This window comes from Cyrtonyx montezumae, unplaced genomic scaffold (assembly GCF_038088225.1).
Source record: "Cyrtonyx montezumae isolate F1298 unplaced genomic scaffold, pur_monq_1.0 scaffold_20, whole genome shotgun sequence".
NCBI lineage: Eukaryota > Metazoa > Chordata > Aves > Galliformes > Odontophoridae > Cyrtonyx > Cyrtonyx montezumae.
In genome coordinates, this window is record NW_027071937.1 from 3236167 (window position 1) to 3252085 (window position 15919).

At 49.2% G+C, this 15919-nt stretch overlaps 1 protein-coding gene across 3 annotated transcripts in view; it reads left to right on the top strand.

Moving 5' to 3' along the window:
- The window catches only part of VAV2 (vav guanine nucleotide exchange factor 2), a 95539-nt gene that overhangs the window by 72241 nt on the left and 7379 nt on the right, over positions 1 to 15919 (top strand). For 2 of the 3 annotated variants that reach the window (XM_065737274.1, XM_065737275.1), the window contains exons 5-17: positions 1649 to 1751; positions 3325 to 3423; positions 4429 to 4497; positions 4983 to 5083; positions 7669 to 7768; positions 8532 to 8627; positions 9041 to 9109; positions 11453 to 11539; positions 13349 to 13434; positions 13708 to 13840; positions 14755 to 14864; positions 15116 to 15217; positions 15304 to 15392. In XM_065737274.1, coding sequence (XP_065593346.1) covers positions 1649 to 1751; positions 3325 to 3423; positions 4429 to 4497; positions 4983 to 5083; positions 7669 to 7768; positions 8532 to 8627; positions 9041 to 9109; positions 11453 to 11539; positions 13349 to 13434; positions 13708 to 13840; positions 14755 to 14864; positions 15116 to 15217; positions 15304 to 15392 — 1244 coding nt within the window. Of the gene's footprint in view, positions 1 to 1648; positions 1752 to 3324; positions 3424 to 4428; positions 4498 to 4982; positions 5084 to 7668; positions 7769 to 8531; positions 8628 to 9040; positions 9110 to 11452; positions 11540 to 13348; positions 13435 to 13707; positions 13841 to 14754; positions 14865 to 15115; positions 15218 to 15303; positions 15410 to 15919 lie in introns of all 3 variants that reach the window. The other variant, XM_065737276.1, reaches the window with a different exon arrangement.

A 15919-nucleotide genomic window follows, 5' to 3' on the forward strand; every position in this document is an offset into this window, starting at 1 on the left:
CATTAGAAAAGCTTTTACACTTTTTGCCTTGAATGAGCTTCCTTAGCTGGGCAAGATGCTTCCAGCTCAAAGGTGGTTATATCCATCCTAATAATGGTCATTGCAAACACTGGTGTTAGCTCTGAAGGGAGGGCAGAATCACTTCCCTAAGCCCACAGCTGTCCATGCACCCCCTAATCCAGCTTTGATCCCTATGGGTAACTCACAGAGTCTGCTGCTGTTACTGAAGGTGTAAATTGCTGGTGAAGACAGAATGAGAATCTGACCTTGCTCAAGTTGTGCAGTCGATGCGCAGCATGCTTGGGATGCTGAACCTATTGCCATAATAAATGCTGAAAATACCTCTCTGCTTTCCCACTCCTTCCAGCATTTAAAATTGAGTGCTCATAGGTCGCTACTGTCGAAAATCACCCAATGCCTGTTCTCTGTTTTAATAATGGGGTGTGAGCAGTGCGTATTTTCACTTCTGGCAGACAAATTATGAGTGATGGAGTGATGCAGAGCACTGGTGCCAGCAGCTGGGCGTGCTCCGAGCTGGGCAGGCTGCTCTGGGGCAACTGCTCCGTACTGCTTGGCTGGGCACCAGCAGGCTCTGGTGCTTCTCAGCAATTCAGGAGGGACATGCGTTCATAAACAAGGCTCCATCCAGCAAAGATGAGATAGAAGCATCTTTCCAATTGGCTCGAGGGTGTGGGAGCATCCCTGTTATTGTCTTGGGGCAGAGGTTTGATGCCGATGCGTAGGGACACGTTGGCCAACTCAACCATACACTTCCTAACGCCCTGTGAGCAGGGAAATGATGTATGGAGAGGCAGCCAGCAATCCGAGAAGGGAAGATTAATCAGGAAGCAGGAGTTACTTGCTTTGGATGAGGAGAGGAGCTGAGAATATAAATATTGGTACAGATAATAACGGTGACGGCAACGCTTGGGAAGGGGAAGATGGATCACCAGCTATTAATGGGCATTATTACAGCAGCTGCAATGCATCACTCTGGAAGAATGGGATGGATACATCATGCCAGTGAATTTATTTAAAATCCCCAAACTTTTATTAAATAAATCTGCTTTTAAAAATAGAAAGATCTGTGTTTAGAAAAGAAATAAAGCCCAGTTTTGCAAACAGATGCGCTCTGCTGCTCAGCGCTGTGTCCTGCAGAAATGGTGAGCGTTATGGTTTGAGCACAGCTTTACACCTGAACATATTTGTAGGTAATTAATGCCCGCATTAAGATGAAAGAGATCACTTGTAAAATGTGTGAAAGCTGTGTGATATTCCAGCACTTCACACTGTCCTGATCCCGTGGGATTGACTTCAGTGGGAGCTGAGAGCGATCCGCACCTGTAGATCTTGAGCTCTACAGTTATTGTTGTTAATTGATATTTATGGAGGGTTGGATGTTCAGAAGAGCTGTAGGACTTCACAGCCCCCTGGGGCACTTCAGAAAGGCTCAGGTGGCAGTTAACTGCCTAGCACCATCACCTTCTAATGTCCCCTCTTGGTGGCACCTTACAGCCTGTGCTTGCAGGGGCTTTTCTTCTTGCCATGGTTGCTCTCCTTTCCTATCATGAGCAGTTGTTGGCTCCCCCATCCCGTGCCAGCAGCATAACTCCCTGTTACCCCTTGATCTCTTTCCTTCTCGTTGCAGTGAGCACGATCTGGGGGAGGATATTTATGACTGCGTCCCCTGCGAAGATGAAGGCGATGATATCTACGAAGATATCATCCGGGTGGAAGTTCAGCAGCCCATGGTAACTCTTTACACACGTTTATAGAGCTGGGATGGAGAGGATTTGCAAATGATGGGGAATGCAGCAGGGGAGAGAAGGGCTGCCCTGATTTCTGCTGGCACAGAGCTGGGAGGAGCTTTGGGATCTGAGTGTGGGCTTCCAAATTGTCTCCCATCCTCTGAATATCTGCCACCTTCGTGTCCTGCCTGCAAACAGCAGAGCACAGCTGCCCAGAGCAAAACAAGCTCAGTGACAGATCCCTTCCAAACCAGGCACGTGGCTGTGCTGGGTGGCACTGGGAGGCTGCAGACTGGTGCCCAGGTCCTGCCACGGGCGATGCAAGGACCGTGATGGTGCTGGGTGAGGTGTCCATCACTTCATGCCTTGGCCACGGCTCTCTGCACACCATCATTGTGCCTGGAACCAAAAGTTGGGCACAGATGTTCCCAAGGAACCTTGCCAGGGCACATGGGGCTGTCTGCAGGCATGGCCAGGGCAGCCCGCTGCCCACCAGTGGTTTTGCTGTTTTGTCGCCAGTGCAGAAGCCAGTTGGCCCAAGGGCTGCTGCCCCTTGGAGAGGTTTTGGTAGAAATTTCTGCCACAGAAGGTAAAAATAGGGCAACCGTCCCACCATGTGGGTGCCCAGCAGCCAGGTGGTGCAGGATTAGGGGCACTGAGAGCAATTTGTCACTGTGCCCTCGGCAGTAATTCTGTGTTTTCTTGGACATTGCTGAGTCAGGGGCTCTGGCTCCCTATCCCTCCCTGTCCTCAAGCAAGAAAGTCTATTTTTAATGTGGTCACCCATGTTCCTGTCTACATATTGGATTTTTTAAGCCTTGTTGCCATAGTGAGTGTGTAATGCTAATTGGTTTCTTGTGTTTCTGCATGCTTCAGATTAGATATATGCAGGTAAGATGTTAATTAAAATACTGGGTTCCATCGAGCTGATAGGTCCAAGCCACAAGCTGCAGTACAGAGGATGGTCATTCCTGTGCATGGTCATTAATCACCTCCCAAACCCTAAAACCTCCCAGCACGTGTTCTCAGCTCCTCTTTGCAAATCAAAGGGTGGGAGAAGCAGCTCCAGGAGTCGAAGCCTTAAGAAAAAACATGTATGATCAGATCTGACCTAAAATCATGAGAATTGGCAGCCCAGGCAGGGGATTTGTATAAGTCTAGCATATTATTTATGACCCATTTAGGCTCTGCTGTGAGTTTCATCTTAGGCAAAAAAAAAAAAAAAGAAAAAAAAAGCCACTAAAACAATGAAACAAAAAACAGAGAGAGAAAAAATGAGCATTTATCTCTCATTTATTCTTTAGCTGATAATCTTTGGTGATGTCGATATTATAAATAGAAAAAGAAGGCAATGCTGTCTGTGGCGAAACATATTGAATAGCAGAGCTGAAGTCTCTTCCTATGGTTTTGGGGTTTTTTTTTGGATGAAAGCTGTTTCCTTTAACCCAAACAACTGACAGTGCTCCTCTGACTTTCTTAAGTCACTCTGGTTCCAATTGTGACATCACTGGAAGCAGAAGCAGAGCAGTGTCACCCTTCAGACTCTCTGACCACGCGTTGTTTTAACTTTCTCTAGAAAATGGGCATGACAGAAGATGACAAAAGGAATTGCTGCTTGCTAGAAATCCAAGAGACAGAGGCCAAATACTACAAAACGCTCGAAGATATAGAGAAGGTAAGCACCAAGCCATCGTCCCAGTGCTGTCCCTTCCACCTCGTTGCTCGGTCCTGCATCAGTTGTGCTGCAGCACTCACTGCCACGGGAGCTGGCTGATGTGACAGAGCAGCACGAGGCTCGTGTGTAAAACTGCAGCAGCAGGAGGAGATGGAGAACCCATCCTGACAGGAACAAGTGTGTGTTCAGAGCCAAGCAGTGTATTTTTATCTTGATGGCTTCATATTGGAAATAGCTTGAAAAATTCCATATTCTATCCCCCCTACCCCAGGGTACGAACTCCAGCTCCACGCAGCCGGGTCGTCTCGCTGATAAGAGCTGAGCTGCAGATATCACTTTGATTGCCGCTGAATAATTCGATAGTTCCTTTCTCCTGGGCGTTTCTCAGAAGTGCTGAAGCTGTGCTGACTTGTCATTGAAACAAATTGGATTAAAAGTAATGCTGAGCTGCTCGAGCTCCTGGCTTTTAATTGGTTTTGATCAGTTATGGTTTGTGTGGTTGTAATGCTTTGCCTCTGTCTGCTGCGAGTTCCTGCAACCTGAGAGCAATCAGATAACGTTCCCCATTTTCCAAGCAAATATCCTGATGTGTGTAAACAACTGTAAATATTCTGTTATGGTCACTTTACTGCTTTGATATCCTTCACAAAGTCTTGTGGAGGCGTAGTGGTTTCCAATGGCACGTTACGGGTTACAGGGTCCTGTCTGCAGGGCGTTGCATCTGGGCTTTTTGTACTTAAAAGAAATGTAGATATTTCTATGAATATGTATATGTCCAGAGAGGCATTTCCAGTGTAAACTCATCAGCTGCACTTTTTCAAGGGCAGAACTCCAGTGAGAAATTCAAAGAGTCAAAAGAGATAACTTAGAGCTCCTCACAGCCAAGAACTGCAATGTGGTGGAGAGTTCATCATAAGAGAATTAAAAATATATACCCCAAACCAAAACAAAAAACCCCACTTCTTCACTCTCCACTTCCAACCCCTTTTCCTTTGCCTCTTGCAGAACTACATGAACCCACTGAAGCTGGTACTGACTGCGCAAGACATGGAAGCTATCTTCATCAATTTGGAGGTAACAGCACAGACTGCTTTCAGTCTTTGCTCTTTCCGTGGCACTCAGCTTTCGTGCTGCTTGAGGAAGGTTTTTGGATTGCACATTTCTTGGCCCAGGGCTTCCCCTGTGTGTGTGTTGTAGCTGTACTTCGCAGTGCTTGGGGAAGATAGCAGGGTTGCTGCAGAATTAAAGCCTGATGTTATGCAGGATGGAGGGAAGCACAGAGTCCTCCCTGGGTCCTCCCACACGGTGGGCTCCATTGGCTTGCCCTGCTCATGGGCCAGCAGCTGTGTACAGGAGGCTTCAGTGCACACAGCTGCGTTGGTCCCACATTGCACCTTATGCTCAGGGCCATGTAGGGCTGACCTCAGTAGGATGGCTTGTTTTAAAAGCAGCCATAAAGAGATTGCCTGATGAAGGAGTGAACGACGTGCACTCCTCCAGGCTCTGCATGCCCGATCACTTTGGATTCGTGTGAATTATTGATTGTTTCTTTGTTTTAGGACCTAATTAAAGTGCATTTCAATTTCCTGCGAGCCATCGATGTCTCTATGATGTCTGGAGGAAGCAGCCTGGCAAAAGTATTTCTGGAATTCAAAGAGAGGTAAAAAGGAAACACAGCCTTCAGACAATTCCAGTTTAACTGATCAGGGCTATGAACTGTAGGGCCTGTTTCAGACCTCATGAATAGCAACATGCATCTCAGCACAGCAATTTCCTATTGGTTATTTAGCAGCTAGGTGCATCAGGCTGCTGTAGCATCACCACGTGCCTGCATTTAAATACAACAGAGATGGATGGGAGGGGATAAAGTTGGGAGTGTTATGATTGTGGTGGACTAGAGTGAATCAAAGCCTCCTCATCTCCATGGGCTTCAGTGCCGTCTCCTCCTGCAAACCTTGCAGGGGCTCAAGGGCAGGATCTGTCCTTGCAGGAGACGTCTGTCTGGTTAGATCAAAGCAAGGGTTAGCTATAAAGAAGTCATGTCTTTGGCACTGGTGCTGTCCTGCATCCATTGCACGATGTGTAAATGTAAAAGTTGCTTTTGCAAACATAATAGGTTCTGTGTTTTGGCGACCACAAGGAGGAGAGTCCCAGAGCACAAAGATAAGGTTAATAAAAGTCTTTAATATTCTTAGTACTAATCAAAGGCCTGATTCATTGTGGACCCATGCCAGGGTTTTATTTCACCGTGATTAAACCAGTGTCTAGACATAGAAATGCCATTCAGAAGTCAGTAACCCCAGAAATACCATCTGCATTAATAATACACCGTAAGGTCAGATATTCCATTGCTCACAGTGCCCCTTTTAGAGAACAAATGCTTTTGGATTAAAGAAAAAAAATAAGTTTCTGGAGAAGAATGCAAATAACTCAGAAATGCTCATAAAGCTCATTTAGGTGGTTTTGATCTCCTCATTCCTGGCACAGCTTCGTGCACACCGGTGCTGTCCCCGGGCAGGAATCCCTCCCTGAGAGCACAGCAGAAATGGGGCAGAGCATCCCTGAGAGCTTGGCCACGGCAGAGGTGGTGCCACGCTGTGAAATGTTGAGAACCTGCTCCATTGTCATCAAGAAGGGGATCCCAGAAGCCAGCCCCAAGGGTTGAATCGTTTGGAGCAACCTGAGCTAAATCAGCAGGGTCCTGTCCTTCTTAGGGGAAAGCCACAGGGAAGGGGACACAGTCCCATTACAGCAAAGAGATGGGGGCAGGAGGAGAGCTCATATGGGGAGCTGCTGTTGCCCCACTGGAAGTGACCTTCAGAGTCCCATGGGTCCCTGTGTTGAGGACCTTCCTCCCCATCTGATGTACCAGTGACAAAGGGCTCTTGCTCCCATCTGTGTCCTCAGAGACATCCCATCCAGGTGATGCATTGCTCTGCTGCTCTGCAGAGCTTTTCAACAGGAACTACTTTGTAACTCTCTTTCTGTGAAAGCTGGGGCTTTGGATTTATGCTCCTGAAGCCTCTTTGAGGCTCTCCCAAGTGCTGGCAAGCCAGATACTATTGTGCATGTTTGGAAGTTGTCAAGGGGAAAAGGCAGAAGACAAATCTGTGTTGGCTGCAGGTTGGTCGGGGCGGCACAACCCATAAATCTCCTGATTCAGCCAGGTCTGAGTCCTGTGCTCATGGAGCAGCACCAGGCAGGTGCTGGGTTTTGTCTCCATTGAGAAGGGCCCTGAAATAAGGGATGGATTCCAGCGAGTGATGGAATATGTGTCTTATCAGCAGCAATACAGTTAGCAGCAGGGAAGGAGGGGGGGGAGGAAGGACTGAAACCTGTCGTGCAGGATTAATGAGCAAAATGGAGAAGGAGGGGGAATCCACAGCAAAACTGCTCTGTTGGTGTCAGGTGTTTAGATTTATAGCCCAGGACATCCTTACAGAGCTCTGCTGTGCTGTCACTGCCTGCTGTCATCGCAGCACCCGCTCCTTGCTCAGGGCACACCCTGTGAGGAGCACAGGATGCGCTGCTGTGCACGTGGAGCTCTGCTGGGGCACGACCACACGAGTGTCCCTGGGTTTCAAGGGGGGTTTGAGGCTTCTTGTCCCCTGGTTAGGTTCAGTAATTGCCACCACAGCCATTCTTAGTGCTTCTGAAGTGCTTTGTTCCTCACCTTTATGTCTGGTGAAGCATCCAGAACCCCCTGGCAAGGCATGTGCTTGGGCTGCAGGGGTCCTCTCTCCATGTGTTTCACAGAACAGCCAGCAGTGCATCAGGTTTCTTTGAGCCCGTGCAGAATCCTGCACACCCTGTATTGTGCAGGAGGACAGGGTGCAGTGCTGGCGGGGGCTGGCATCCAGGAATTTGGGGATGTCACTGAATCGTTTGAGTCGGAAGGGACCTTTAAAGACCATCTGATCCCACTCCTTGCAGTGAGCAGGGACACCCCCAGCTCCTCGGGGTGATCGCAGCCCCATCCCCTGTCCTTGGTGTGAGCAGTTGTACCCACAAAACTGGGGCTGCAGAACTCCTTTTCTGAACTGCCCCGACCACCTCCAGCCCTGCTAAAGACTTGAGACTTAGAAGTGCTGCAGTAAAAGAGTGCTAATACTTTGCTAAGAAGCGACACGGGGGAGTTGCCATTCGCCTTGTCCTCTCACCGTATATACGTACATAGATCTTTTATAACAGGTTATAACTGCCAGCAAGTGTTTCCAATTACGTTTGCCATTTCCCCCTCTCCAGGCTGCTGATTTACGGCAAGTACTGCAGCCACATGGAGTATGCCCAGAACACACTCAACCACCTCATTGCCATCCGGGACGACGTGCGGCAGAAGGTGGAGGTGAGCAGCTGGGGGCACCCAGGGCACCCATTCACCCCAAAGGCATTTTGCTGGAGAGCAGGACAGAGTGGGCTGAGACAGATGTCATGTGGAAGAGAGGAGCCCTGGAAGGGGTGCACCATTTTTCTCCAGTTCTGGCTTTGGGCTGGATGCTAATCTGTATTTGCTGGGCTGTCTGTGCTGCAAATGCCCCTGTGCAACCCACTCCGGGGTGAAGGCTGTGCATTCAGTGTTATTTTTGCATCACCTCTGAGCCACATGCTGCCACAGCCTCCTCTTGCTCTTTGCTTCTCACTTTGCTCCTCCTAGCCCACAGAGGCCCTCGGCTAACACAGCACAGTCTCATATTTAAATGGGTCTGGGTGAAGGCAGCAGTGCAAAACTTCATGCGCTCACATTAGCTTATCTTAATGACTTAATCCTTATCAGCACAGCCACAGCAACTGTCTGCATGCTTGCTTCGAGCCCCTTGCAAATAGAATGCATGAGCTCGAGCCACGGAGGAGGTGAGTTAAGCTAATGTGTTCCATTTGACATTTCCTGAGGTCTGGGAGCACTGCCTGCCCTCCTAATGAGCAGTATCTCATTAAGCTGCAGTAGCTCGGCTGCATGAGACCACTGTGCTGTAGGGCCCGGCTCCTGTGAGCTCTTCCTCGATAACAAAAGCAAAATGTTACAGCCAGGGGACTTCTGAGGATTCATATTGGGGGGGCTGTCATCGTTGTCCCCCAGCTGCAGTGCTGCTGATTGATTTCTCTCGCAGGAATGCACGCTGAAGGTTCAGGATGGGAAATTCAAGCTGCAGGATCTGCTGGTGGTTCCCATGCAGAGAGTTCTGAAATACCACCTCCTGTTAAAAGTAAGTGTTCTGGCATTAGCACTTCTCTCCAGCTGCCATCCTGGCTGAAACAACTTTAGGCTTTGAAGCTGGAGAGCACTGCCAGATGCACGGGGAGGGGTTTTTCTCCCCTTTTCGAATGAAATAATTACGAGAGCTACTTAATGCACCACAATAGTTGTGCTGTCTCTTAAAGCATGGTGACCTGGGGTAATTCTGCACTTGTTAGCCACGAGAGGCAGTTAATGAATATAAAATAAGCTTGCATATAATCTGATTATGTGTGAAATTCCTGCCGTCAGCTCTGTGTAAGGGAGCTCAGCAGCACCAGCACGTTGGCTCCAGCCCCGTCCCATTGCCAGCACAGCAGCTGCAGCCCTGCAGATTGATGCATGGGTGCTTTCCCCATACACCCACGTGCTTTTGTGTTTCAGGAGCTGCTCAGCCACTCATCAGACCGGCCCGAGAAGCAGCAGCTGAAGGAGGCTCTGGAAGCAATGCAGGTACAGCAGACCCACGGGTGGACACACAGCCCAGCATCCTGAGGAAGGCAGCGTCTCCTTTAGGGCACGTGTGTGTGGTGGGATTGCCATGTTTGTTGACAGGCTGTGATTTTTCACTGGTTCCTGCTGTGTGCAAGGAGGCCGTGCCAGATCTGGCTCTTGTTTTTGCCGGTGGGGGTCTGGAGGAGCTCCAGGAGCACTGCTGCACTCATCCCCTGCCTGCGTGGGCATCGCTGCCCAGGAAATCATCCATGTGTATTTTTTTCAAGGATAGTGATGTTTCCACACATCTAGACTTGTAGTGTCACAAGCTTGGTTTCTTTGAAATGTTTTGAGCTTTCATGGAGAAGGAAAAAAAAGTGACCTCATTGCTTTGTGGCTTAGATACACCCCTGGTACACTCCAAACTCACAGCAGAAACATCAACAGCAGAATTGGGTGGGAAGATGCCCATTAAATCCAGGCTTTCTCTCTCAGGAGCATTGCAGGGTTCATCCCTGGCCTCGCTTGTTTGCTCTGAGGTCACTTTGTTTTCTACCTCCGAGCCTCAGCTTTTTAATGACACTGCGTTTCCTACGGTTACATAACTTTGGTGACCTTTTTAGCCACTGTCCCTGCAAGCTGGTGAGCCCAAGCCCACATTTAGGTCATTCCAGTTAGGACTGTTTGAAGGACACTGCATTTCCTGCTGCACAATGCAGCCTCCAACAGCCATGCTGGGAGTGGGAGAAGGGATTCCCTCTGGTGCCACAAATCCCCTCTCCCCAAAGATGTCCTTCCTGGGTGATGAGACAGAGCAGCAGACATGGTGACAGCTGTTAAACCCTGCTTATGGCCTCCTAATGCAGCACCCACTGCTGCTGCTGCTCATAAATAAATGGATGCAGTCTCTGCTGCAGAGTCAGCATTTTTGGGAGGAAGCTGCCAATACCTGTCAGAGAGGTTTGTTTGCTTTCCTTGCCCCATCACAGAGTGCTGGGCTAGCTAGGGGGCATAGGAAGCAGAGCGGTTTGATTTTAATTGATTTGTAAACCAAGGCTTAACTTACAAGCAGTGCTCTCCATCAAGATTCCAGCCTCTCTGTCTCCTGTGCTGGCGGACATCCGTGCCCTATGGGGTGAGCTGTGCAGGGGGTGGGTATCCGCAACTGGAGCTGCCCTTCCCGAATGGCTTCACTCCCTTTCACTTTGCATGTGTCATCATTAGCACAAGGTGAGGGCAGGATTTGCACCCAGAGGCTGCGTGTGGTGCTCACATCATCCCTACACCTGATCATGCAGAACTGAACCCCGGGAGATGAGGATGAAGTTGACCCTACAAACCCAGCCTGCACGTCACTGTTTCAAGTCACCAACGATCCTGGAAATGGGTTTCCCTTTTGCACATGGAATGCTCTGCTCAGCAAGAGGGAACAAACACTGAATGCCCAAGCACTGATGGAGGATGCTGTCCTCCTTTCATGAGGCTTTTACTTTTGTTGCTCTTCATAACCATCCCTGGCTCGGGTGCTTTGTGATGTTTATGAGTATTGTCATTTAGATTAGTGGTTATCGTCTGCGATTAACCCTTCCTATGTTGGGAAGCTGGGGAAGGTCTCTCCTGGAGGGGATGTCTTAAAAAATCCCACTCTCGGATTTAATCCAAGATGACAAGAGCTCTTGCTGAGGACAAGGAAGCAGGGATCAGATAAGAAAATAGTGAGATACGGTCGGAAAGATGTAAGAAGTTGTTGTAGTTGAAGGGGAAGGGTTCTTTATCTTCAGGCCAACATTTGGGCAAGCTGAGGATTTTTTCAGAGAAGAGCAATCACCGTGGGGTGTCTCCTTAGTTTACAAAATCGTCATTGTGTGGCTGGAAATCCTATTCTTGTACAGAGGTGGGGCTTTTAACAGTGAAGGATGGCTCAGAGCTTTTTTCCCGGGGGGATGAAGGGAATGATGCTGGGGCTCCCGCATGCCATGCATCGAGTTACTGGGTTCATGCATTGCCCTCTTCTGGGAAATGGGAGAAATTGCAGCAGAAACGGTCCTGCAGTGCCAGCACAGCACATCTCGGGGGGCCGGGATGCAGCCCGGGGGCACAGACAACCGTGATGGATGCCAACATGGGCTCCTTTGCTTCATTTATGATCACTGGACTTGTGATGCAGCAGAAGTCTGTTGGGCTGCTTTTCCTTTTCTTCCGGAGTCACCTGTGGTTGCAGCATCCTGTGCTGCTTGAGTTCTTGCAGAGCTGCTCCCAAACACGTGCAAGGAGAGGGAGTGGGGAATGCACAGTGGCTGCTTTATTGAAGGTGCTGGTTCTATTGGGAAAATAAACATCAACGCTCACTTTTCTTTCAAGGACTTGGCCATGTACATAAACGAAGTAAAGAGAGACAAAGAGACATTAAAGAAGATCAGCGAATTTCAGAGCTCTATAGAGAACCTGGTAAGTTGGAAGATCCTCCTCTCGCTCCCAGCTTTGATGGTTATTAACACATCTGCTTTTTCTGTGCAGTTATTGCTGTATCTGAGGTGCTGCCTCAAGTAAGATCCCCAGTGTTTGTATGGTCCCTGACCATTGACAACATTTTGGCTGTCAGTGTAGAAATGGTGGCTTCATAAAAAAAATAATAATCTGGCTGTGATATAGGGTGGATGAAAACACTGAAAGCATTCCTCCAAGTTTCTCGTGTTATCAGTGTAGAAGAGAATCCAAGAATTCCCTCAGTGTTTTGAGGTATCTGTCTGATACCTAATGTAGGTTTTCTGTTGGGGTTTGTAAGACAGAACGGTAGGCTGGATGCTCTTCCTCTTCAAAGCATGCTGAAACCCCTTTGGAGAATGGCACATACAATACGCACCTCATCCCAAAATCTGAAGGAGATCGTAGACTCATTAAGGTTGGAAAAGACCTCTAAGGTGACCAACCCCACCCCATCCCACCATGCCCACTGACTGACCATGTCCCAGTGCCATATCTCTGCAGTGTTGGAACACCTCCAGGGATGGGGACTGCCCCACTTGCTGGGCAGCCTGTGTCAGTGCCTGACCACTGAGAACGTACTTTAAAGAGAATTTCATCTTCCAAAACACCACAGGTCTCAAACACACAATCCCATTACTGTGCACCAGCCAAACCCTCTGTGCCCTATCACTTGTGTGCTCATAGCCCCGAAGAAGCCCATCCATTCAGTGCTCAGAGCTGCAGGCTGACAAGCTTTATCCCCCATCAGGGGTGGCTGTGGGCTCAGCTGCTCTGCAGTCACACTTTACATTGGGGTAATGCAATTTGGGGTCTGACACCTGAGATGCTCCAAAAGGGCCGAGGGAGGGAAGATGCTGAGCAGTGCTCACCCCGAGGGCTTCCTGGAGGTATGGTGGCTTTGGGCTCTTTGAGCCTGGGCTTCGTTTGAAAACAGCAAACTTCTAATTGATGATTATTTAACAGATGGAGACAAAATCCTTAATTTTGTAGAGAAACCTGCAAAAAATTCTCAAGTGGGATACGGGCCATTGGGGCTCATGGGTTTTGTATGAAGCAGTCGTGATAATCCTGATCCGTGTGAACAGTCAGACAGTCCTTAAGGCCATGAATGCAAAAGGGGGCACCGAGCAGCCCCCTCCCTCCCTCCTGCAGCGGGTTTGACATACAGAGATGAGATGTTAACAAAGCAGTCACTGTCTGCTGATCAATCCCACGCACATTCCGCTCGAGTTTCCTTTTGTTGCACGGGAATGGAAGTTGAGGAGTGATTGGTGTTGTGTATACAGAGCCCACGTGGCACAGCCATGAAGTGATTGCAGGCTGTACACACAGCTGCATGCAAGATTTCTTTTTTTACATTCATTTTCCTGACGAGCAGTGCCTGTTCACCGTGGTTTTCCCCTGTAAGCAAAGTGCAAGTGAGCTGATGCATGGGGCTCAGCAGTGCATGAGGGCTTTGGAGCTGAAAACCCAACTAACCAAACCTTTGGGTTGGACACCAGCCTGCCCCAAATTCCCAGTTTTGGTTCAGGATGGGAATCAAAACTAAAAGAGCCCTGGCTCTGGTTTTGTAGGAAACCTGAAATTACACTGCGGGCTTTTGCACTCTGGCTCCCAAACCTTGCAAAAGTTTCTGGATTTGTGAGCCCTCCCTTGGCTGGGTGCCCTCCTGATGTTGAGGTTGGGGTCCTGCATTTGGGAAGGTTGGGTTTTGGTGTTCCCCAGCCCAATCCTGGCTGCAGGTCTCAGCCACACATTGCTTTCCTGCAGCAAGTGAAGCTGGAAGAGTTTGGGAGGCCGAAGATAGATGGTGAGCTGAAGGTCCGCTCCATTGTGAACCACACCAAGCAGGACAGGTGAGAGAGCAAATCCTGAGAGAGAAATGTGCTATGTGCATTAATCCCTAGCAAAGCGTGTCCCTGCTGGAGTGACAGCCAGAGGAGCTGGCTTGCAACTGCTGCTCTGCGTGGGAAGTTAGAAGTGCACGCTGACACCGTCAGTGTGAAATTGCAGCTCATAGAGCTGCCCCTGCTGGGGATGCTCTGCAGAGCTGTCCCAAGTGCTCTCCCTGAATGAGGACCACAGTTTAGCTTGCTTGACCATCTTGCTTGTTTGCTTGCTTTGGGCAGGTATTTATTTTTATTTGATAAAGTGGTGATCGTCTGCAAAAGGAAAGGATACAATTATGAGCTGAAGGAAATTATCGAGCTGCTCTTCCACAAGATGACCGATGACCCTATGAACAACAAGGACATTAAGAAGGTAGGTGGAGCAGAGATCAGCTCTGCCAGAGAGCATTTTGGAGCTGCTCTGGGCCAGTCCTTGGGCAGCACATTCCCAGCAGCCTTTTTAAATAGAAACAGGGCTTGCAAAATAATGGGACATAAACACTCCGCTGGCAGGGAAGCCGTACAGAGAGTTGGGAAATGCTTTGGTGTAGAGGGCTGGGCTTGATACTCTGACTTCTGTCTGTGCAAAACAGCGCTGGAGAGGATGGATGGGAGGGTGGAGGGGGAGACAAGGTGATGCCTGCCCTGCTGCCAGCTTGCCAAAATTAGCTCTGTGCGTGCAGCTGCCTCTGAAGAAGCAGCATCTTCCAGCTTCTGATAGCATCCAGCTATCAGAGAGGCAGGGGGTTGTGTGCGGGTAAACGTTTGGATGGGAGTAGCCAATTTTGTCACTTGGATGCTGAAGAAATGCTAGATTTTGTGTTTTAATGCATTGTATTTCCTCTTTGCTCTCCTATGCTTTCTAGTCTCATGGAAAAATGGTAAGCAGAGCACAGTTTTCTCTCATGTTTCTCTGTGCAGTGTTGTAATGAGACAGGCAGAACATATGTGCATTGGACAGGTCAGATGTTCCTCCTGGGCTGTCAGCTTCTGTCAGGAAGAGAGATAATGGCTGGGGAAGATCCACTGGAGCAGAAAAATCCCTCTTCTCTCATCTGCCACCATAAAATCCCATTTGGCCCTAGTGCACAGAGCAGGGCTGATTCAAGCATCATTAGCTGTGATGTGCTGTAGAAACAGAGAGCTGTTCTTTCTCCTTCCCTACTGTTATTCTTGCAAAGGTGCAGAGAAGAGGGGCAGCAGCTTTTGAGAAGTGTGGATAAAAGCTCATTGCTGCTCGGGTGCTGGGAGCGCAGCGGTGCAATCCCTTCTCATTTCTTCTCGCAGTGGTCATATGGCTTCTACCTGATCCACCTTCAGGGAAAGCAGGGCTTCCAGTTCTTCTGCAAGACAGAGGAGATGAAGAGGAAATGGATGGAGCAGTTTGAAATGGCAATGTGAGCACCAGGCATGGGGTGAGGAGCATTGGGCTGCTGGGCACTGGAGAGCAGCTCCAGTTGCAAAGCTCCCATGGGCTGGAAAGGGGGGACCCTGTGCAAAGGGAGGCAGGGCCCAGCATGAAGTCATTTGCTCAAGTGTTTACCCCAAAGCTTGTTTCCAAACTGTGATCCAAATGCAAACAGACCCTGTGGTGAGTGGCCATGAACGGGTGATGGGGGCAGGCTGATAACCCTGTTCCTTCCTGCAGGTCCAACATAAAGCCAGAGAAAGCCAATGCAAACCACCACAGCTTCCAGATGTACACGTTTGAGAAGACAACCAACTGCAAAGCATGCAAGATGTTCCTAAGGTGAGCCGTGTCCTCACTGTTCTGTGTCTGCAAACAGATGCAGGTAGGGGCTGAACTAACACCTTGTGACCTCTTTTTTTGCACAGAGGAATGTTCTACCAGGGCTACCTCTGCCAAAAATGTGGAGCTGGTGCTCACAAGGAGTGCTTGGAAATCATTCCTCCCTGCAAGATGGGTGAGTTACTTGGCTGTGTCAGCAGTTGATGACATTGAGGTGAATGGATGTGAATGGTCCCAAAGTTCCTCCCCTTAAAGTGCTATCAGCTGCGTGTTAACACCTAAAAACCATCTGATGATGCTATCAGCTGCTTCCCAGAGCTGCAGCTCCTAGTGGCTGCTGGTTTCATAAGCCAATGGACCAACCAAACCACTGAAAATCAAGGAATGATCCCTGTCCTTGAACTAAGCCAGGTTCTCCTGCGGTGGCCCAGCACAGTGCTGGTGCTCTGTGCCATGGGGGATTTGCATGGAGCAGCATCAGAGGGGGTGTGTGTGAGGATGGGAATGGGGAAGAAAAGAAATCTCAGAACTTGGTGCAAATGGGCCATGCCCAACACCAATCCCCTTCCACCAAGTGTGGAACTGAGGAGTGACCCCATGGCCCTCCTTGGTCAGGTGCTGATGCTGCTTTATGGATCCTCCTGGCATCAGGAGAAGCAGAAAATGGGTTTGCTGCCTGATAAACTAACAGCCTGTTTCAAC